The following is a 21,552-nucleotide window of genomic DNA, read 5'->3' on the forward strand; positions in this document are numbered from 1 at the left end:
TTGATGTTGCTGCTTGCATTGCTCACACTGTGCTTGCAGTTTGGGCACAGCAGTCGAGTTGGGGCTTGCACCAGGTAGGAGAGTTTCGTCCCTAATGAACAGCTCCAGCCCAAGGACTATTTATAGAAGCTGCCCCAGCTCTGCCAGCCTGCCCAACCAGCCGGGTGTGAGTGACAGAGCTGGGGCTCAGCTGCCCCTTCACGCCCTGACTGCGCTTCTGCAACACTGAAATGGCCACAGGCTTTGGATCAGCTGCTCAGAGAAACGGGACCAGGCCCTGGGTAAGCTGAAACTCAAACCCTTGCTGAGCTACATTTCCCTGTCCTTTCAGGGACGTGCAAACTTCTCAGTCCTGCAGCAGACAGACCATGGAAGCAACACTAAAAAAAAAGTCAGACCACACATGTAATAAAACATCCAGAAATGTTTAATGCGAGAAGGTTGGTGTTCAATGGCACTCATAAATAAGAGACTTTGTTCAATACTTTACAGCTAAAGCTCTGTTACACTCCCCTAGCAGGAACTTGTGAGGAAGAGGCAGCTGCAGGGGATAATTGAAGTTGTATCACAACTTGAATTACCACCCTGCATCAGAGAGGGTGAAGTGAGAATAACTCCAGACTCAGGCTTCAGGATTGCTCTCAGCACGGGGCTGAGGCAGGGTGCTCAGCTCCATCAATACCCCTTCGTTTTGTTTCTTACTCTTGCTAAGTTTCTATAGTGAAGGAGCTGGGAGGAGCAGGGCCAGGAATGCGAGGACAGTTTATGCGCGGACCTGGCAGAGTTACCTGCCCAGGAAGAGGGGCTCTCCCCCATCCCTGCAGTCTCCTGAGAGATCCAACTCTGTCCCGAGTGCTCGGGCTGCCAACACCTCTGACAGTGCTTCCTTTGTCACCATGGCCCCAGAATCAATGGTGAGCTGTTACTGAAATACCAGAATTTGCTGAATGCATTCAAAACAAGCAGGGATAGTCCAAAGTGTTTGAAGAATAGAAGTGTTTCCACTGCTGAAAACCTGCATGCTAACCAGTCCTACGACTGGGAGCAGAGTCCAACCTGATTTAGTGACAGCTCAGTCCCGTGTGCAGTCCCAGCATGGTGTTCCTGAATGAAGAATGGCAATTTCATAAAGCTGACTTACAGTATCACACTTCTAATACTACATTAAAACAACTATGTCTGGTAGAAATGAGACACTCCGTGGTGACTGAGACCATATTTCAACTACACATGAATTGTGAGTCTGGGAGAAGTAGTAAATGTGACATTTAAAGCAGGTGCCAACATTGGAGTGTCACATTTTTCTCTAAAATGAAAGAAAAAAAACCACTTGTGTTGGGGAGATGCCAATTTGGAAGAATTCTTGAGGTGGAGGATTGCACACATACCCTCTGCCCTCCCCAGTTCTGGGCAAAGTCAGCATCAAAAGCTGAAATTGCCCACCCAGCCTTAAAATTGTTTTTGAGAGCTCATTTGCAATTATAGCTTATTATTTTGAATAAAAACCACAACAAAACAAACCCAAAACAGTATCAGGAAGAAAAAAACATTAAGCTGCAGCCTTATCAAAGAGACTTCTTTGTTTGCTTTCAAGTTAAACTGGTGAAACTTCATCCAATACCCAAACATGACCTGGAGCCCCTCAAGGGGGATCACAGATTTACTTCTACAGATGGTTGAGAATGCTCAGGGTGCTCCTTGCATGGAGAAAATTCCATGTTTTGGGGCAGCTGGTATTCCACATGACACTTGGCACACTTAAATGTCCTTATAGTTAGTCCATAGTCACTTTTCTCCATATTTTTTAAAAGACCAACACCCAGATATTTAAAGCCTATTATTTCAATATTAGCTGGGGTGAGCAATGGAAATCTTCCAAGTCACTGTGACTTACTGGTATAAAAATGCCCTTTGAATTAGCTATTAGACTGATTACTGTATTTGCATTTTCATTTTATTCACAGCAAAGTCAAGTTAAGAAGACTTTAAAGCTGCTGCAATATCTGAAAGGGCTGTTAAATTATTAGGTAAAGCTGGAAATAACACAAAACATAGAATGTCAATGACATGACTCCAATATCAAGATAACTATTGAGAATTCCACTGTGAAGGAAAATTTATCCCTGATTTTGAGCTGAATTGTAGAGCAAGATCTGCTTGCAGGCCACATCCAGGTGTGTGCCAGGCAGGGTAAGCTGCAGTGGAACAGTGGCATTTATAGCATTGAAAATAGAAAGTGCTTTCCATAAAAACAGACTCATGTCTCAAAGTGCTTTTAGTTTGTCAGTGGTTAGAAAATATTCTCTACACGTTTTTACAGTTATCTTACAGTGATTTTCAGCAGGTTTACCTAGGAGGAAGATTCTGTTTCTGTTTCAGGAGGTTGGCTATTCACAACTCAGGTCAGCTCTCGTGAGGCCCCGCTGCTCTCTCTGGAAGCTGAAACCTCTTGAAGCTCTCCCGGCTCCCAGCCCTGCACAGGCAGCACCCGGAGAGGCACCGAGGGGAGCCAGCTCCCTTCGGGGTGTCCCTGCAGACACCCCACACCCCACCAGCACAAACACACACTGAAATTCAGCTGCTCGGTCCCCGGGTCACACAGCACAAATACACACTGACATTCAGCTGCTCGGTCCCTGGGTCACACACAGGGAAGCCAAGGCTCAGCAGAGCAGGTCACAAGGACACTTTGAGGGTTACACAGGCGTGAAGTGGCAGAGACCCCTCGGGGACAGCAGCAGCAGCAGAACAGCACCTGGGCGAGTCGCTGGCACCCACCGGCCCAAGGAAAAGGATTGCTCCGTGTCCTAGGTCTCCAAAGTGCTTTACAGCCATCCAGCCAGGCCTCACAGCCTCCTTCCAGAGGAATAATTACCAACAGAAACATTTACAGTGACCAAAGGCACAGCAAAGCAAGGCCCCTGCTCCCAAAGCTGCTCCTGGAGAAGGGGTCAGAGCCCGGCTTGGCAGGACAGGCACTGATGGGTTTAAGGCACAACTGATTTACTCCAAACTCTTGAAGGACAGAAAGGGTCAGGATCTAGGCATCCTAAACTCTCCTCCTATCCCACTGGCCTCACACTCTGATTTAAATCTCTGACATTTAGCTATACACTGCTTTGCTTCCATTGTGCACATCTCTCAGTTGGTTTCCCCCTGCTGCCAAACATGCCGGAGTTAAACCAATTAAAAAAACAACTGAAATCAATCTTTCCAGTGGTGATGCCCTTTAAAGAGAGCTGAGGATGCTCTTTGGCTTTCCTAGACGGCCTATCAGGAATATTTATATTCTGAAAATAATCCAGGAGGGAAAGTGGGAAAAGGGAAACCACGTTTGCTCACGTAACAAGGCAGTGGCCTGCCCTCCGCAGTAACTACTCTCCATGAGTCTTTTGAGGAAAGTCCAAGTCTTGGGCTCATTCCCCACCTTCTCCATCAGCAGTTTCAAGCAAGTGCATTTTCAGGCTGGGCTGGGACCGTCCCTGGTGCCCGTAGAGAAGGGAGGGACCGAGCTGGCACCTTCCTGTCCCTCCACAGGCGACGCCGGCGCGGCGGCCCCGAGGCCCGGCCTACCGGTGGCCCTGGTAGCCGTAGGAGATGGGCTGGCGGCTCCCGGGCCGCACCGTGAAGGTGTTGGAGGGTCCCCCGTAGTGCGAGGTGCCGTGGGCAGGCCTGGAGGGAGAGCAGAGGGCAAGTCACGAGAGCCCGGCAAACCCTGGCGTGCAGGCAGTACTGCAGTGATGCATTCACTGCTCCGTGTCTGCACTCAGTGAGGCGGGGAGGGGAGGGAGGTGGGCACTGGGGCCACAGCTGGCACCAGGGAGGAGCCAGGGAACTGTCCCTGCCCTCGGACCGTGGCAGCAGCCGGAGCTGGGAGCGAGCAGGAGCCAAGGGTCAGCCGCTTCTCTGCAGCCCCAGTGCTGCTCTGGGGCCGAGGGACACGAGGACAGGCCGGGGTGGGCTCGGGGGGCACGTACCTGCTGGCTGTCAGAGCGCTGCTGGGCTGGAAGTCCCCGTTCTGCCCCTTGTACTTGGCGTCGGCCGCGGTGCCGCCGTAGGCTGTGGGCTTCCCTGCAGCGTCCGTGGACGCCCGCCGGCCCTGGGCGCCCGAGGGGCCGCTCCTGTGGGCAGAGCCCAGGCGGCGAGAGCCCTCCCCGGCCGCGGAGCTGAACCCCCCGGCGCCGTAGGAGGAGAGGGTGCCCGAGGCCCGGGGGGCTGCAGCTGACCGGGGGTAGGAGCTGTCGGGCTCGGACATGTACAGGCGCTTCTTGATCAGCGGGCGCGGGTTGGGGCCGTGGCTGGGGAAACTCGTGGAGCTGCTGTGGTCCGGGTACTGCGGTGTGAAGTCGCCGTTCCTCCAGCTCTTCTCGGAGGGCAGCGGAGCTGCTGGCTCCTGGTTGCCCCCGTAGCTGCGGCTGTAGCCAGCCCACCTGAAATAGCGCGGCTCGCCCGAGCCCCGGCTGCTGTCAGGGACGCTGGGGCACTTGCGGTTCTGCTCCCGGCTTGGGAGGGGACCCTCGTCCCCCTCGTTGCTGAATTCGGGGGGTGGGGGGATGATTCCAAAGTCCAGTGCCATGTCCCCGTTCTCCTCCTCCCTGGGCGCCGTGTGCCAGGCTGGGCCGGGCTGGCCCGGCTGCCCCGAGTCCAGCAGGCCCCGGAGCAGGCTGGAGGCGGCGGCTCGGCGGGGCCCGGGGGGCTGCGCCTCGCCCGCCGCCCGCACGGCCCGGCCCTGCTCCGATGAGCTGGAGAAGGAGGGGGCTTTGCTCCAGCCGGGCCCCTCCGGACTGGCCGCAGACGGCCGAGGCACCACGGTGAAGGAGCCGGGCTTGGACTCGTGGCGGAAGAAGCTGGTGGAGGTGGTGTCCGACGAGGCGCTGCTGAGCCTCAGGGGTGGCTTCGCCCTCGGCGTGGCTGCCCCGTCCCCCCCCGGGCGGCCGCGCTGGGCGCGCTGCCGGGCTGCCAGCAGCAGCGCCATGGGCGAGCCGCGCTCCACGCGCTCCCCCGTCACCGGGTGGATCAGCACCTCCTCCTGCCCCGCGCCCGAGCTGTCCGGGGGGCTGCTGGCAGAGCTCCTGGGGCTGGGGGGTTCCGCCGAGCCCGGGGCATGGGGCGGCTCGGCCGAGCTGGCCCCAGCCCGGTGCACTTTGTACTGGAAGACGGCCGGGCTGGGCGGTGCTGCCGGGCTCTGTGCAGGGGACACAGCGGGCGAGGAGGGGGTGGGAGCAGGGGGCTCCTCTGCCGGTCCCTGAGGTGGGTCTGGGGGACTCACGCTGCTCTTGAGGGACCCAGGAGCAGGGCTCACATCCTCTGTCACCTTGCCAGCAGCAGGGTGGTCCTCGGCATCTGTCTCATCCTTCTCCACGGCCGCCACTGGGGCTGGGAGCGGGCTGGGGACTGGTTTTGGCACCACTGAGTCACTCGTGTCAGGGGGGCTCTTCCTCGCCTGTGGGGTGCTGATGCCATTCTCCACACCCTGCTTCTGGCTGCTGAGCCCCGGGGCAGGTTTCCCCTCCTTCTTCAGGGACAGCACAGCCTCCAGCTCATTCCTGATGGTCATCACGCTGCGGGGCTGCGTGTCCGGGCCGCTCTCCGGGGCGGTGCCTGCAGTGCTGGGAGAGCCCCCACTGGTGCTGGGGGGGCTGCTGGGCACCTCCTTCTTCTCACTCTCCCCTCCTTTGGATAACCCCGTGTCCTTCCTGGCGGGTTGGGGCTCGCTGAGCCCTGGCTCATGGCTGCCAGCACAGCTGGGAGCACTGTCCAGGGGCTGGGGAGCACCCGGCCTCTCCAGCGGCCGCTCGTCCCGGCGCGGGGAGCGCAGCAGGGCCGACAGCTCGTCCCGCAGCTTGTTCAGGTTGTTGGCGTCCTTCCAGTCATCCTCGCAGGTCGGGTAGTCCGGAGGAGGGAGATCCAGGTCGTTTGCGGTGAGAGGTTTGGATTTTGGAGGGGAGTCTCTCCCGGCTGTTTTCAGCTGGGGAATCTTCTCCCCCTCGGAGCCCGGCAGTGGGGACCGGCGGCCAGCGGGATTTGCCCCTTGGCTGAGCCCTGGGCCTGGCTTGGGGCTCAGTGCAGGGGGTGCAGCCGGCTTCCCAAGGCCCTGTCTGAGCCCGGAATTTCTCTGCTCGGCTTCTCCCAGCCGCGCCTTGGCCGCGGGTCTGATGGTGAAGCAGGGTGGGAGGGGTGGCCGGGCGTGGGGCTGCCGGGGGACGGGCTCCTGCCGCCCGGGCTGGCCCTCCTGCACCGGGATGGACGAGGAGCGCGCCGGGGCCGGCGGCGGCACCTTGAACGACCTGGGGAAGGTGAGGTGGGGCTCGGGCTTGGGCTGCAGGCTCTCCTTGGGGCTGGGGGCTGCGGGCACCCCGGCCTCAGCGGGGCAGAGCGGCCCCTCGGCATCCGCCTGCCTTGTGTTCAGCACTGTCTCCGATTTCCACTTGGAGATGCTGGGGGCGAAGGGCGCGGGGTCCCGGGCACCTGGCGGGGCTGGTGGGATGAAGTCTGGAGGAGCCGGAGTGCTGGGGGAGGACAGGGCCGAGGCGGGAGGCGGCGGGGCTGCCACAGCAGGGGGTGGTGGCACTATCTCAGGTGGCGGTGGCACTATCTCGGGTGGAGGTGGCACTATCTCGGGTGGAGGTGGCACCGTCTCTGATGGCGGTGGTGGCGGCGGTGGCAGCATTTCGGGGGGTGGTGGGACTGGCGAGACCAGAGGGGGTGGCGCAGGCGCTGCTGGAGGGGGCGGCGGGGGCACCGATGGCGGTGGGGGGATGTCTTCATCCAGGTCATCCCCATGGAGGGCCTGCGGGCGCAGGTCCCCCACCGAGCTGTACATCCGGTAATTGCCATTGAGCTGGGAGCCAGAGCCTGCAAGAGCAGCGAGAGCACAGCCTGTGAGCACCTCTCCAGCAGCCTGGGCCAGCCTGGCCGTGCCAGCGGCCTGCCCGGGGAGCCAGCCCCTTGCCAGGCTTGCCTAAACCTTCCTGAGCTATAACAGCCCCTCTGCCTCACCCCTTAGGAATTAATTAATTTTCAATGACTTCAAACAATAATTAATAGCAAGCTCTATTTTAGCATGAAAATATATGAGCAGACTGTCTGCTCCGGAGCTCATACACACACATTTCCTGCCCTGAGGGCTTGGGGAGCACTTGGTGCTGGCCAGGGCTCCACAGAGAACATCCCTTACCAAGAGCTGCCTTTTCCTCAAAGTCTTTTGGCACCGACGGCGTTGGCACAGCCACCCCGTGGGATTCTTGGGCGTTCTGCAAGAGGTGAGAAAACAGAGCTGTCAGTCTTGCACCCAGGGATCAGAGCAAAGGGCTGGCAGGCAGCCGGTAATTTGTGCACACAAGCCCTGATGGGACCCGGGGCAGTGTCTGCGATCCGGAGGTCTCTGTGGAAGCTGCTGCTGACAGGGGTGGAGGGGATGAGTGAAGTGATTGGGGCTGCATGGACACAACTCCCGCCAGGGCTGGAGAGGAGTTCAGCTGCTTCACATCCCCCTCGGGGCTCCCCGGCTCCTCGCCATCCCTGAGCCAGCGGACTGAGCAGCTCCCCTGGGCTCGGGGGGCATTTTTCTGCAGCAAGCACTGCCACAGTCACGTACACTCCGCGCTGAGGTCCCAGACAGACCTCCAGCCTGTGGGGAAACTGGCACCGGCATATCTGAGCACTGGGGAAAGCTGCTCCCTGGGTGGTTTGTGTTCCACGCTCAATTCCTCCCTTCACGATCATGCTGGGAACTCAGCAGTGCCTTGAGCTGGTACAGGACCAGCAATTTGGCAGCCTACACATCTGGGAGGACGCCTGAAGCGAAGGCTCTCCGGGTGATTGGAGCCACCCAGCGTGAGACATCCGGGCAGGGTGACTCACCTGGAGCGCCGGTGCGGGCTGTGCCGGCAGCAGAAACCTCTCCTGTGCCCTGACTCTCGGCTGGGGCGGCTCCGAGGGGCCGGGGTGGCTCGGGGACACACCAGGGCATGCAGGGCACCTGGCACGGCCGGGCTGTCCCCAGCTCCCGGGGGCAGCTCGGGGCACCGCGATGTCAGAAAGACACAAAGCTCCGAGGGAGCATCCAGCCGGGGACACCGTGCCATTCCCCGGCTCCACATCCACCCCGCCGCATTCCTGCTCACCCCGGCAGCTGTTCGCGCTGCTAACGGCCCTTGACAAAGGAATTGTTATCCTGCCATCAGCCTGCGCCTCTCCCCGAGCCATTTCCTGCACACAAAAGCCTGGATAATGATTGAGCCCCTGCCCTTTGCCTTTAACTGCCCTTATCACCATTCCTACATGGGATTGCTACGGGATTCCAAAGTCTCCTGGATCACAGGTCACTTGGGTTTGTTCGTGGAGCCCCATCCAGGGGCACATCACAGTTACACACTGCCCTGCCTGGGGAGCTCGGGAGCTGCTGGGGCAGGGCTGATTCCACAGCAGCTCCTGCGGAAGAGCCCTGGAATGCCCCAGCTTTGGCCAAAATAAGAGGAAAACACACATATTTTACTTGCTGCATCCATCACCCTGCAGATTAGCAAAGACTCACTATAACCACAGGGGAATGTGCCAGTTACTGGTGACCCAGGAGTGAGGGAATTCAGATCCCTGGGACGGCACAAGGACCAGACAACTCCGTGCTGGTGGAGAAGCCAAGAGCTGCAAAGGCACGAGGGCAGATCCTGAACTTCATCTGAGAGCCAGAGGGAAGCCAAAGGCCAAGAGGGCAGTTCAAGAGACTGACAGTTAAATTGCCCAGAGCAATGAGATACCAAAATCACAAAGAAAAAAACCCCAGCAGTTCCCATTTGCTATGGAAATCCATTGTGCTGGTTTCCAGAGCGCCCCGGGAGTGCCTGTTCGACAGCAGGGAAGCTGAGATGTGTGAGCTCTACCAGCAGCACCACAGTTTGGAGGGGACTGGGAAGGGACTGGCAGTCAGAAGAGAGCTATGCAAAGCTGCAGGTCACAGTCTGCACTTCATAAAGGAGCAGTAATTTTGGACGTGTCACTTCAAACTGGGCAAGCCTGTTCATCACCAAAACCTTCTGTGGTGGTTGCTAATGCTCAGCATCTCTCAAAAACCACCCATCCCCACGTCATGAGCTGGCTGCTGAAATGGAAAGCATCCCCAGCACGCTGCCAGTGTGCGGAGATGGTTGGGAAGATTGTTCCTGGTGTTTGCTCGGGGTGTGGCCAGCACAGAAAACCTCCAGCTGATTCAGAGCAGGCTCTGGGTGCTGTGCCAGGAACCTGCATTTCCAGTTTGTGGTACCTGAATCAGATTTGTGCCTGCTGAGGATCCCGTGGGGGGAAGCTTTCACTGTAACCACGAGGAATCACTCTTCATCCCTGGAACAGTGACATGTCCCCCGTGAAGGGAGCCTGCCTGTCCCCACGGCCCCCAGCTCCCCGAGCTCTCAGCACCCATTAAATGACCAAGGTTTGAGGCTGCCCGTTGCAAAAGCCACCCCAAAATACAAAAACTGCTGAGCACCCCGGGGTCTCAGAGAGGTCAAGAATCTCCCTGAATACGAAGTGCTGTCCCCAAACTCCCTGTTTGTGAGCTGGGGCAGTGTGTGCCCTGCTGAAGGAATTGATTCCCCCGGGATGCCAAAGCTCCCCCTGGACCTTCAGTGTTGGGGGATCCAGGTGGGCAGGGGGACGTGAGGGGACCCTGCCCTGCCCTGATTCCTTGGGGCAGCCCGGGGCAGGGGGAAGGAAGGTGCTCCTGTGGGAAGAGCTGCCAGGTGCAGAGGCACAGGAGCTGCGGGGCAGGGCGTGTGCATCCTCCTGACTCACTGCGAGCTGCTCCCGTGGGTGGGGGAAAGGGTTAAGGCAGAGCTGCAGAACAGCCCCGTGCAGGTGTGTACCTGGTGCAGGTATGTGCGTGGCAGCAGAAGAGTCTGTGCCAGATCAAATCATGATCAAACCTCACCAAAAGAGTGCAAACACCCAACACAGACCCATCCTTCAAAACGCTGCCTTTTCCTACTGATTCCTTCAGGTAAAGCTGTTACTGCCAGAGGAGAGGCCCAGGTTTGTGAGGGACCCACACAAGGGAAAAAAGAGCCCCAGGGCCAGCTGTGCCTCCATGGGCAGCAGCAGCACCAGGGCTTGGGTGACAGCCCTTAGGATTTGTCCCGAGGGCATTCCTGCCGTTAATCCCTCTGCTAAACACTCTTCCATTAGCAGAGATCACCTCCTTGTCAAGACCAAAGGATTTAAACATTTTATTGTCTTCAATGACCTGGTGACCTGCAGGTTATCACTTCAATTTAACTACTGTCATCTCCAGAGCCTCTCTGAGCACCCTGCTCCGGTGGAAGGGGGTGGAATAAGGTGAATTTTAAGGTCCCCTCCAACCCAGACCCTGGGATTCTGTAAATCCTGAGCCTCGCTGTGCTTTTTAGGGACCTCTGGAAAGAGCTGCATAGGGTTCCTCAAAGCCAGCCACAGACAAGCCTGGCTTTGGGAGTCACAGCCACCTCCAGGCCCTCTGCTCTGGCTGTTTTGGCCCTTGCTGCTCCAGGCCCTGCTCCCAGCTGCTGCAGCAGCGCTGGCAGCTCTGCAGGGAATGGTTTTTCCACACAGAGACTGAAAAGAATCATCCCCTGCACACCCACAGCATCACCTCATTCCTGTGCTGCAGCAGGACTCGGTTCAGCACTGCTGGTTCCAGCAACAACCTGATCCTGGGACAGGCCCTGCCAGCAGTGGTGAGATAAACGGCAGTGCGAGCCTGATCTATCATCTCCGTGCTCAGCAATTATTTTTTAATTGAAAATGCAAGTCTGACGGGCTCACACCTCTCCCCCGAGTGCCTGGTCCATGCCCCACACAGCCCTGAGCTCAGATCCCTCCTAATCCCTCGCACCCTGTGTCATTACAGAGCAGATTTGCTCTTTGCTCCTGCTCTCCTGGCTGGGGGCTGAGAGCAGAGCCAGCCTGGCTGGTTTGGCACTCACCAGGGGCAGGAACGTCAGCAGCGGCCGGACCCTCGGACGGGGCTTGAGGGTGGCAGTGCCCGAGTCTGTCACGGTCCCGAAGCGATTGTCCCCGTAGTACACCTCAATCACGTCACCTGAGGGCAGAGCACACTGTCAGCAGCAGCGCCGAGCTCGGCACTGGTGAAAAAAACACCGTGGGGGTTTAAAGAGAGCCCTGGGGAGTTTGCTGCATCCCAGGAGTGCGCAAAGCCCAGCAGGTCCTGAGGAAATCCTGGGTGGGAGACAGGGAGAGCAGGGTCCCGTGTGTGCAGGACAGGCACTCACAACCCTGACACACCTGCAGAGCTCTGAGAGCCTTCCCTGAGCTCAGGGGATGGAACTGAAGCAGCTCAGAAGGATCAGGATGGGATCCCGGCTGATCTGAGCAGCTGGAATTGAGCTGACCAGGAGGAGGGACAGCTCCTGCCCTCCCTGCCCTGACATCCCACAGGGGCGACTCCAGGTGCTCCACAACACTCCCACTCTCCAGCCTGCTTTAGGTGACTTCCCACAAAATACTGCCGTGGATGGAGGGAGACACCAGGGCAGGAAGTCACAGGGCCCTGCTGTGACAGGCAGGAGAAGCCATCAGCAATTCCTGGTTCCCAGCCTTGTGCTTTCACCTTGAGCCACACCTCTTGGGCCGGTCTATTTCTGACAGTGAATAAAGCTCATAAAATTAATTTAATTACGTTCTTTGTGTCTGATTAGCAGCATGAATTAACAAGCAGAAATCCTGAAGCACGTAAACCCCACCTTGGCTGGAAGGAGATACACAAATAACTCGTAGCCAAGGAGACCGACATTAAAGAGAATCTGAGGGTTTGAGGGAGGAGGGGGAGCAGCAAAATGGCTGGGATTGAAGGGAAAGCTGCAGGAGTGCTCCCAACAGCAGACTCTGATAGTGAGGGAGGAGAAGGATGGGCAGAAATCAGGAGGGAGCTCCCAGGGAAACAGCTTTAAACCAAGTCTAGTGAAAAAGGAGGAGGGAGCTCAGGAGCTGAGCCTCTGAGTGCGTCCCACAGACGAAAGCACTTGCATGAGCACCTGGAATGAAAACCTGACCACACCAGGGGCTGGGCGTGAGGCAGCACAGCCTCTGCTGAGGGACAGATGCATTCCACACAACCTTCAAACACACCACAGAGCCCAGCAGCACGTCAGCTTTTCCCTTCTCCCACCCACTGCCGCCCAGGTTACCCTGGGCCAGCCCCAGGAGTACCTGCCCTGCTGCCGCTGCCCTTGCAGGCAATCACAGCTTCCCCTGCCTCACACCAAACCTCTCCCACTACCGGTGATTCTTTATACAGAGGACATTTTCTCCAGCTTCCAAATCACCAATAAATCTGTGCTTCAGCATGGTCCTACCAAGGCTTTACCACGTCCCTGCCTGGGAGGGGCCCAAGCACCCAGGAGGAGCTGCCGGAGTCCCGGGGAGGACAGAGGTGCCAGCAAATTGTCTGGATGTTTTCAAGGCCAGGCTGGATGGGACTTGGAGCAGCCTGACCTAGTGGAACATGACAGGGAGTGGAATGAGTTTTATGGTCCCTTTCCACCCAAACCACTCTGTGATTCTGCCATGATTAATTTTGTGGGTGACCCCACATTCAGTGAGTAAGGAGCAGGAATTAAGGCCAAGGCAACAGGAGAGTTTGGACTCAGACAGTCTGAGCAGTGACAGAGGAGTTCTGAGACTTGAAATGATGTGTTTTATATTTAACAAGTCACTAGGTAAACGCAGTGAGAAACTGGATTAAAGATCACAAGGACTTTGATCCTAGATTACTAAGCATTGCTATCCTGAATGCTTTAATTAAAGTAAAATGAAGTGCTTGTAGTTGTGTTTTCTTTGCTAGATAAACAGGACTTGCCTGCTGGGAGCCCGTCACCAGCAAGACCTGAGCTCTGCCAGCCTCGTTTCCTGGAAGGAGGGATCAGGAAATGCACCCTTGGAAGCTGTGGGAAGCAGCTGGCTCAAAGCACTGGCCTTGCTTCGGCCACTTTTTGACATTCAGCCTGTCCTGGAGACATTTGTGTTTGCTCAGCCATGGGAAATTAAATAAACAATTCGCCACGCATGTAATGGAATGTCTTCCTCCCCGGGCTTGCATCACCTGGAGGAGGTGCAGCAGGTTTGAGCCGGGGTCCCCACAGCTCCCGGGAGGAGGAGGAGGAGGAGGTGGCATCAGTCACTATATTCAGGAATCTCTGAGTCAGGGACATGCAAACCTACACCCATCGCACATTGCTTAACTTGTGTTTACTCTGTATGAGAAACCGAGGTGGGGATCAGCAGGAGCAGAGGCTCCTCCTGGCACGGAGCTGTGCAGGAAACGTCCCAGGAGCGGGGCAGGACCGTGCTGGGCCCGGGCACAACGGGGCTGTCCCGGGGCCGCTGTCCCCTCCTCACCCGCCCCGCACACCGTGAACGTGCCCCTCTGCCGCCGTGCCACTGCCACTGTCACTGCCACACCGCCACTGTCACTGCCACGGCCACTGCCACTGTCACACTGTCACAGCCACTGCACCCTCCACACGCCAAATTCCGGGCAGAAACGCCCGGAGGACGCTAAGGAGCCGTTCAGCAGCTGTGCCTTGGGCTCAGGCTTCAGCATTCCCGGCTTTTCCTTCACAGTCTGACCCACACCGGAGCAGAAAGCTTCTGTACTGCCACTGCAGAACTGCAGCCACGGAAAGCAGGCTTGCAATAAGCAGACACAGCAACTTCTTTCCTTTTTTTTTTTTTTTTAATCCAAACCACATCAGAGAGAAGCTGGAATCCTCCTCAGATTTACGACAGTTAGAAATCAGCAATTTTCCTTCAAGGTTGCAGAGTTGCACGAAACTCCCTGTCACATTTCAATTTTATCTTGGTTTCAGCAGCTTGGCCTGTGGGGTGTAACCACCTCGCAGCTGCTTTCAGTGACAATACCCTGCACAGCTCAGCAGGCAGCACTTCCATTTCTGTTAATCTTGGAAGAGTTTACTGGGCTCCTACAGCCACCAAACTTCATCCACAAAGCGCTATCTTCTATCTACCTGGCTCCATTGCTATTAATTTGGCTCCCTCCTACATGAGCCTCCAGGGCACCGTATTGCAATTAAAACCACAAAGAAACACAAATAAATCCCGAGGAATATGCAACCCTCAGCTCCCTCCCCGCTCACAGCCCTGCTAGAAACAGGTTTATGAGTAAATAACCCAAACCTGGGAAGGCGCAGATCAAACATGGCGTGGGAAAGCGCGACGGGAAGCAATAAAACAAATTCACAGCCGCTCCTCGGGCCCTTTTAGCCGAGTTTAACCCGCCCAGAGCCGCAGCCGGCCCGGCCGAGGTGCGGAGGCTCCGCGCCCGCTCGGGGCTCAGCTCTGGGGCTCTTTGCCGCATCCCGGTGCCCCGAGAGCTCCCGGAGCTTCCCCGCCGGCAGCAGCGGAGCCCCCGACCCCGGCCCGGCCTCCTCCCGCCGGGACCGGCCCGTCCCGACCCCGCACGGCCCGCGGGGGACACTGACCGGTGCCACCCGCGCTGTCCGAGGTCACCTCCTGCGTGAAGATCCAGGGCGGGTTGGTGGCGAACAGGGACGTGGCGGTGGGGCTGGAGTGGCGCTTGCCGAAGAGGCGGCTGAAGGTGCCCTGCACCGAGTGCGGGTGGTGCTTCTTCATCCTGGCCGAGCCGGGCGCTGCTCCCGGCCGGGCATCCCCCGGCACCGGCGGGGAACGGGGCCGAGAGGCTCCGGAGGGCGGGGACGGTCCCACCCCACCCCCGGCCCGCCCTCGGCCAGGTGCCCCGGCCCGCCCTCCTCCGCCAGGTGCCCCGGCCCGGGGATCACCGGGAGCCTCCGGGAGCTCCGAGCGAGCCAAGCCGCAGCGGTCCCGTCCCAGAGCGGCTGCTGGCCCTGCACAGACACCCGAACCCGCAGCCGGTGTCCGACCCCTCTGTCCGAGCGCCCCCGGAGCTCCGGAGAGCCTCCCCAGTGCCCGCCACCCCTGCCTGGGAGCCTCTCCCTGACATCCACCCAAACCTCCCCGAGGCGGCTCCGGCCGCTCCCTCAGCCCGAAGCCCCGGGCTCTCCCCTCTCTCCCCCTGCCGTGGTTCTCTGTCCCTTCCCCTTCACCCAGGAACTCCCGGTGGGACCGGGGGGCTCGCAGGGTCTCGGTGTTTTTCCTGCAAATCCTTGAAGGCGATGGGACTTGACCCCAAACCATTTCTAGTTTCAGGTACAAAAGCAAATTTCTAGCACTGATAACAAATTTTTGGGCCATTCAAGTAAAAATTGAGAGTTAATGAGTAACATTAGCTGCTAATTAATGCAGGGAATTCTGGAGAACTTTAAACCCAAAATCGTTGTCAAAACATTAACTCTGAAACACAGTTTCCAACTTCAGGTTCTTACACCTCTTTCTATCTCTACCTACTTTTTGAGAATCAGATCAATGTGGATTTCTTGTTTTCAGTGATAAGTATCACATATTTAATCACTTTAAAATGATGGTTTTCTTGTGAAAAGCATCTTCTTGTTTGCTTTAAAGAACAAATTAAAGGACCACATTAGATCTCCTGCGAAGAATGAAAAATGGGCACTGTTATGATATTCCAAAAATAAATTCTAATCGTGGCACAGATGATGAGACAGCATTTAATGGGAATTATGAACGGGAAAGGGGGAAGGAAAAGGAAAATGAAAATGTCAAACCCCGAGGCTGTGGCAGAGGAGATCACAGAACCACAGAAACACAGGGTCACAGAAACACGGGATCACAGAAACACAGAAACACAAAATCACAGAAATACAGAAACACAGAATCACAGAAACACAGGATCACAGAAATACAGGATCACAAAATCAGAGAAACACAGCATCACAGGATCACAGAAACACAGAATCACAGAACCACAGAAACACAGGGTCACAGAAACATGGGATCACAGAAACACGGGATCACAGAAACACAGAATCACAGAAACACAGGATCACAGAAACACAGACACACAGAATCACAGAAATACAGAAACACAGGGTCACAGAAATATGGGATCACAGAAACACAGAATCACAGAAACACAGGTTACATAAACACAGGATCACAGGATTATTGGAATAAATCAGGCTGACAGTCCATTTTCTTCATGCTGAAAGCAAATTCTTTATTCACAAAGCTCATATTTGTTGGAAATATCAGAAGCTGTGTTTCATCACAGCTGTTTTAGTCAGAGTTGTTTTATATCTTAAAATAAAATAACGCTATATTTTACAATGTAGAAAAGTAATATTTAACTGTCTTAGGTTGCAATGCAAGATGTAACCAGGAGTATGTAATTCTATCACCATCCGTTAAAACCAAGTGGGGCATTGTTCCTTATCTCTTCCATGACCCACCCCTCTTATCTCTGGGTGGAGGGGGTGGGTCTTCAGTTAATGGGCCAACTCTCAAAACCAAGTGGGGCAGTTTTCTTTATCTCTTCCACTTGACCCATCCTCCTTCCAGGAGATATCTTCTGTGTTAATGGGCCATCAAGTCTCCCTGCATGCCTGATAAAACCTTATCATCCCATTGTGAGATGCTCCATGACTGATAAAGTTTTATCATCCCCATTGTGAGAAGCTCCGCCCAGGGGGAGGAGCCAGGCATTCCTACCTGCATAAAACCTGGGCCTTGGAACAGGAGGGCACCCAGTTTCCACTGGACTCCCAGAGGAACACCGGACCCTTCTACAGCTCCGCTGGACCTTCAGAGGAGAACTCTGCCCTTCTGCAGGATCCCTGCCTCACCGGAGGAGTGCAGGTAACATCACCTCGGGCTGCTGCCAGCACCCTGACCGGGGTGTCAGCTTGTAGCCTGCCTTTGTCTGCTTGAGCAGAAACCCTTTTTTTTTCTGTGAGCTGATTATTTCCAAACTTGAAGGAACTGCTGCAGGTAAGGTTCAAGGTTACAGGATTTAGGTAAGAACTTAATATTGCTGCAAATAATCTCGGGAGCAGAGGAGAGCGGCGGGCTGGACGCAGGGAAGGCGATGGCAGTGGCTCCAGAGAGGCTGTGGCAGGGGAACATTGGCAGAGCCGTGGCAGGGGAAGCCCAAATGCATTCCGTGCTCCCACCTGTGTCCAGGCCTTTGAAGAGAACCCACAACATGTTTTTAGCTGATTATGCCAAGCCTACCCTGTGGGATGAGGAAAGTCACAGGGTGAGTAAGGCACCCAAGCTGCACCCGCAGTACAGGCCAGCGCTGCACATGCCCACGCTGCAAGAGAACCTGAGGGAGAGCAGAGGCCCCAGCAGCGTGTGGGATCCCTATGGACACAAACAGCCCTCTGGACGGCAAGGACAAGGAGCTGAGTATGAGGTAAGTGCTGGAGGCCCGTGCCCACCTGGACCTGGTGTGCCTAGGGCAGCGTACGCGGATGTGTGGAGGATGCCGAGTGAATCTGCAGCCCCATCCTCAGCTGCAGCTCCTCCTGCTCCCCAGCACATGGATGCAAACTGGAGAGCCCCTGGTGTGGGTGGCCTTTACAGGCATGCTGGAATATCTCAGCATTCACAGCCTTCTGTGGCTGTGGGGGAAGCTGGTGGATACAGAATTCCTCCATTAATACCAAGGAGGGCTCCAACCATGCCCAAACCTCAGTGGCATCCACCTTGGAAACTCCACAGAGTTATCAGAGTTCACCTGAAAAGTGTGAGATGTATTGCAGTAGAACCAGGAAATCGGTGGTTTGTTACTGGCTCTGATGACAGAACCATCAAGATTTGGGACCTTGCTAGTGGCATACTGAAACTGTCTTTCAAGGGACACAACAGTGTCGTCCGAGGGGTGGCAGTCAGTGCAAGAAGTCCATATGTCTTTTCCTGTGGAGGATACGGGGAGGTGCAGTGCTGGGACCTTGAATACAATAAGATTATCAGACATTACCGCGGTCATGTAACCACTGTCTATGGCTTAGACTTGCGTCCCACAACAGATGTGCTGGTGACGTGTGGCCGAGACACAACAGTCCGGGTGTGGGATCCACGGACAGAGGCCAGCGTGCAAACGCTGTCAGGGCACACAAGTGCAGTAGCAACCGTGAAGTGCCAGGCTGAAGAACCACAAATCATTACAGGCAGCCACGACACCACCGTGCGGCTCTGGGACCTGGTGGCAGCAAGAGCTCGAGTGACTCTGACAGATCACCAGAAATCTGCAAGAGCAGTAGTGCTGCATCCCAGGTATTACACGTTTGCATCTGCTGCTCCAGACCAGATTAAGCAGTGGAAACTCCCATATGGAGACTTCATTCAGGACCTCTCTGGTCACAAGGCTCTTATAAACGCGCTGGCTGTGAATTCTGATGGTGTTCTGGCCTCGGGAGGTGCCGATGGTTCTGTGCACCTTTGGGACTGGAGAAGTGGATACAATTTCCAGAGAATACAGGCACCTGTGCAGCAGGGTCCTTCCGCAATATTTGCTTGTGCTTTTGACCAGACAGGGACCACATTGCTGACAGCTGAATCTGATAAAACCATAAAGGTATACAAGGAAGATCATACTGCGACTGAAGCAACCCATCCTTTCAGCTGCGAGCCAAAAGCTGGCAAGAAAACAGATTTTAGTGCTGCAAGATACTAATTCTCTTGTTTTGATGCTATTTTAACATGTTTTATATTAAATTGTATTTTTTTATTTCAGCTTGTATTGTACTAAATTGTATTTTTTTTATTTCAGCTTGTATTATACTAAATTTTATTTTTTTAATTTCAGCTTGTATTATACTAAATTTTATTTTTTATTTCAGCTTGTATTATAATTTTTATTTTTAAATTTCAGCTTGTATTATAATTTTTATTTTTAAATTTCAGCTTGTATTATACTAAATTTTATTTTTAAATTTCAGCTTGTATTATACTAAATTTTATTTTTAAATTTCAGCTTGTATTATAATTTTTATTTGTAAATTTTAGCTTGTATTATACTAAATTTTATTTGTAAATTTCAGCTTGTATTATACTAAATTTTATTTTTTTTATTTCAGCTTGTACTATAATTTTTATTTTTAAATTTCAGCTTGTATTATACTAAATTTTATTTTTTTATTTCAGCTTGTATTATAATTTTTATTTTTTATTGCAGATTGTTTTATAATAAAATTTATTTTTCTTTTATTTCAACATGTTTTATAATAAAATTGAATTCCATTTAGAAAAAACAAAAATGGTTTCATAAGGCTCTTCTTTTATAATTCTTCTGCCTGTCTACAACACAGGATCAGTTTAAAGAGGTTTGAAAAGATCTCTGAAATCACTAAGTCCAACCTGTGGTATTTAAAGAAAATTCCCTAGCACCTCTCAAAAGCAGAGATCAGGTGGGAGGAAGAACCCATTCCCTACTGCAAAGACAAAGGACTCAGTATCTCAACATGACAGGCAAGACAAAAGTGCTCACTGTGCCCAGTCCCTGAGTGAAAAAATGGAGCAGCACACACAGGAGACAGTCATGGAAAAGGGAAGGAGAAGAGGAAATATTGCAAGAAGCGAAGCCAATAAGATCCTGTGGGATGAGAGCCTGGGCTCCTGCACAAACAAAGGTGTCCCACAAAATCTCCTTACAGCACGGAGACTGCAGAGGGGCTGCTTTGCGGGGACAGGGGTGACTCAGGGGCTGGCACTGCCCGGGGCTGGCACTGCCACCACGCTCCTGCCTCATCCTGGGTGGCCAGAGCAGGAAAACACCCCCCTCACCACAGGATGGGAGTTTGAGGTGAATTTATTACCCCACTGAACACAACAAGCTGCTCAACAACCCTGCCAGGGCTCCTGTGCACCCTCCCTTTTGTTTGTTGGAGATGGAAGATGTTTGTTCTTCACCTTCCACCTCCCAGCAGGGCACAGACCTCCCGCAGGAGGGGAGGACAGGCTCGGGAGCAGCTCGGGGAGCAGCCTGGGTGTGCTGCTGTGGCTGCTGTGAGGGGTGAACTCCAGAGGCACAGGAGGGTTGCCAGCCTGGGTGGCTGGGCTGCGTTTTGAAGCAAGGACAGCTTCACTGCTGAGGGGCTGAGGGACGGGTGGGCTGGGCACACAGCTCCGGAAAGTGCTTGGAAGATCTCCAGCACATTTTATGGCATAGAAGGAGCTGTGAGAGCCCTGCTGTGATGTAACCCGGCGCAGTGTGAGGCTGCCTTTGATCCCAGCTCGGGTAAACAGCCCAGAACAATCTGCCTTTGCATCAGGGTGAGGAGCTGCACCCTCAGACGTGGATGGTTCCTGCTGCACCGCAGGTGTGAGAAGGGTTTGTGTAGCGAGGGCAGCGACCTGGAGGAGGCAGGGATGGGAGGAGGAACCCTCAGGGGTGCCTGCAGAGCAGCAAACAGGGACAGAGGGGCAGCTGGTGCCAACGGGGCAGGGGCCCAGGCTGCAGCTGGGGGTGGCAGGGCCAGCAGTGTCCTGCAGAGCCCGGCCGTGCCCCAGCCCCACGGGCAGCAGCGCTGGCTCCCAGGGCTGCAGATCCTGGGCCCCAGGACTGAGCCCCTGCCCTGCTCAGCCCCGCCACCCCTGTGACACCCCGAGGTCACAATGGCCCCTGTGGTCACAATGAGCCCCAGAGCCTCGCCCAGCCCTGCCCACGCCTCCACCCCAGACAGTGCCACCCTCCAGGGCCTTAAACACCGAGGAAACCTCACAGGTGGGTGTCCCAGGCTCAGCTGGGCAGGAGGGACACTGTGTCACCGTGTCCCCTTCCCGTGGGCTGAAGATCCTTGCCCCAGGGTGACCAACCTGAAAGGGTCCCAGTGATGTCAGTGAGATTCCTCACCCCATCCCTGCTGCACAAATCCTGCTTTGCTGCCCTGGTGCTGAGAGCTCAGAGCAAACCAGGCGTGGTGGTCCTGAGGTGGCCCTGGGATGGATCCTGGGGTGGCTCTGGGGGACAGGACAGGAGATGTCAGGGACAGGATGGGCAGCGCTGGCATGGGGACAGTCCTGGAGCAGGGACAGGATGGGCAGGGCTGGGCTCCAGGAGCTGCCCTGGGAGCTCCTCCCCAGGGAAAACCACTGAACCCTTCCTGCTCCCCGGTTACTGAGGCAGCCTTCCCTGGGTCCCAGCTCGGGAATTTGCTGGGCACACTTCAGGCAGTTTGGGAGGGATCAGGGATCTCTCATGTAGGAACGGGTGCAAGAGGATTACGTGGGACTCTTCATTCAGGCACGGAGCGCTGAATGAAGTGCTCCATAAATAGCACCGGGACCTTAAGCTGGTGCTTCCCCTCCGAGGCAGGGATGACACAAGCAGGTGAATTCACCCGGGCAGGGAGGAGGTTCCTGCAGAGCTCCAGGTGCCCCAGAGCAGGAGCAGGAGCCGTGGGGCAGCCGAGCCGTGGGGCAGGAGCAGAGCCCAGAGCTCGGCACGCCCTGGATCCGGACCTGCCCCTCGCTGCGGTGACTGCCGGGGCTCCAGCCAGCCTTGCTCATCCTGAAGGCATCTGCATGACTTAGCAATCGGGCTGCCAAGGCAGCTCCAGCCTCCCCTCCACGCCCCAAATGCAGAGAATTAATGACCTTGGTGCTCCTGCTGGGTGGGTGCAGAGGCATCAGCACAGTCCTGTG

The 21,552-nt window shown here is 55.5% G+C and overlaps 2 protein-coding genes across 2 annotated transcripts; one reads left to right on the top strand and one right to left on the bottom strand.

Moving 5' to 3' along the window:
* Nucleotides 1–411: 411 nt before the first annotated feature.
* C23H6orf132 (chromosome 23 C6orf132 homolog) lies at nucleotides 412–14,742 on the bottom strand. The gene is made up of 5 exons (XM_063418441.1): nucleotides 14,490–14,742; nucleotides 10,956–11,071; nucleotides 7,178–7,253; nucleotides 3,978–6,855; nucleotides 412–3,672 (listed from the first exon to the last, which is right to left on the bottom strand). The coding sequence occupies exons 1-5, from the start codon at nucleotides 14,638–14,640 to the stop codon at nucleotides 3,570–3,572; spliced, it is 3,324 nt and encodes a 1,107-aa protein (XP_063274511.1). The 5' UTR covers nucleotides 14,641–14,742; the 3' UTR covers nucleotides 412–3,569.
* A 2,053-nt stretch (nucleotides 14,743–16,795) lies between these two features.
* Nucleotides 16,796–18,668, top strand: LOC134561425 (pleiotropic regulator 1-like). Its single transcript, XM_063418411.1, has one exon. The coding sequence runs from the start codon at nucleotides 16,991–16,993 to the stop codon at nucleotides 18,581–18,583; it is 1,593 nt and encodes a 530-aa protein (XP_063274481.1). The 5' UTR covers nucleotides 16,796–16,990; the 3' UTR covers nucleotides 18,584–18,668.
* The last annotated feature ends 2,884 nt before the right edge of the window (nucleotides 18,669–21,552 follow it).

The sequence above is a fragment of the Prinia subflava genome, chromosome 23 (genome assembly GCF_021018805.1).
Source record: "Prinia subflava isolate CZ2003 ecotype Zambia chromosome 23, Cam_Psub_1.2, whole genome shotgun sequence".
Classification (NCBI taxonomy): domain Eukaryota; kingdom Metazoa; phylum Chordata; class Aves; order Passeriformes; family Cisticolidae; genus Prinia; species Prinia subflava.

Coding starts and splice junctions, on each gene's coding strand:
- C23H6orf132 (XM_063418441.1), bottom strand. CDS start 14,640: ATGAAGAAGCACCACCCGCACTCGGTGCAGGGCACCTTCAGCCGCCTC. Junction 6,856..7,177: donor TGAGGAAAAGGCAGCTCTTG/GTAAGGGATGTT, acceptor CTGCTCTTGCAG/GCTCTGGCTCCCAGCTCAAT. Junction 3,673..3,977: donor AGCGCTCTGACAGCCAGCAG/GTACGTGCCCCC, acceptor CTCTCCCTCCAG/GCCTGCCCACGGCACCTCGC.
- LOC134561425 (XM_063418411.1), top strand. CDS start 16,991: ATGGCAGTGGCTCCAGAGAGGCTGTGGCAGGGGAACATTGGCAGAGCC.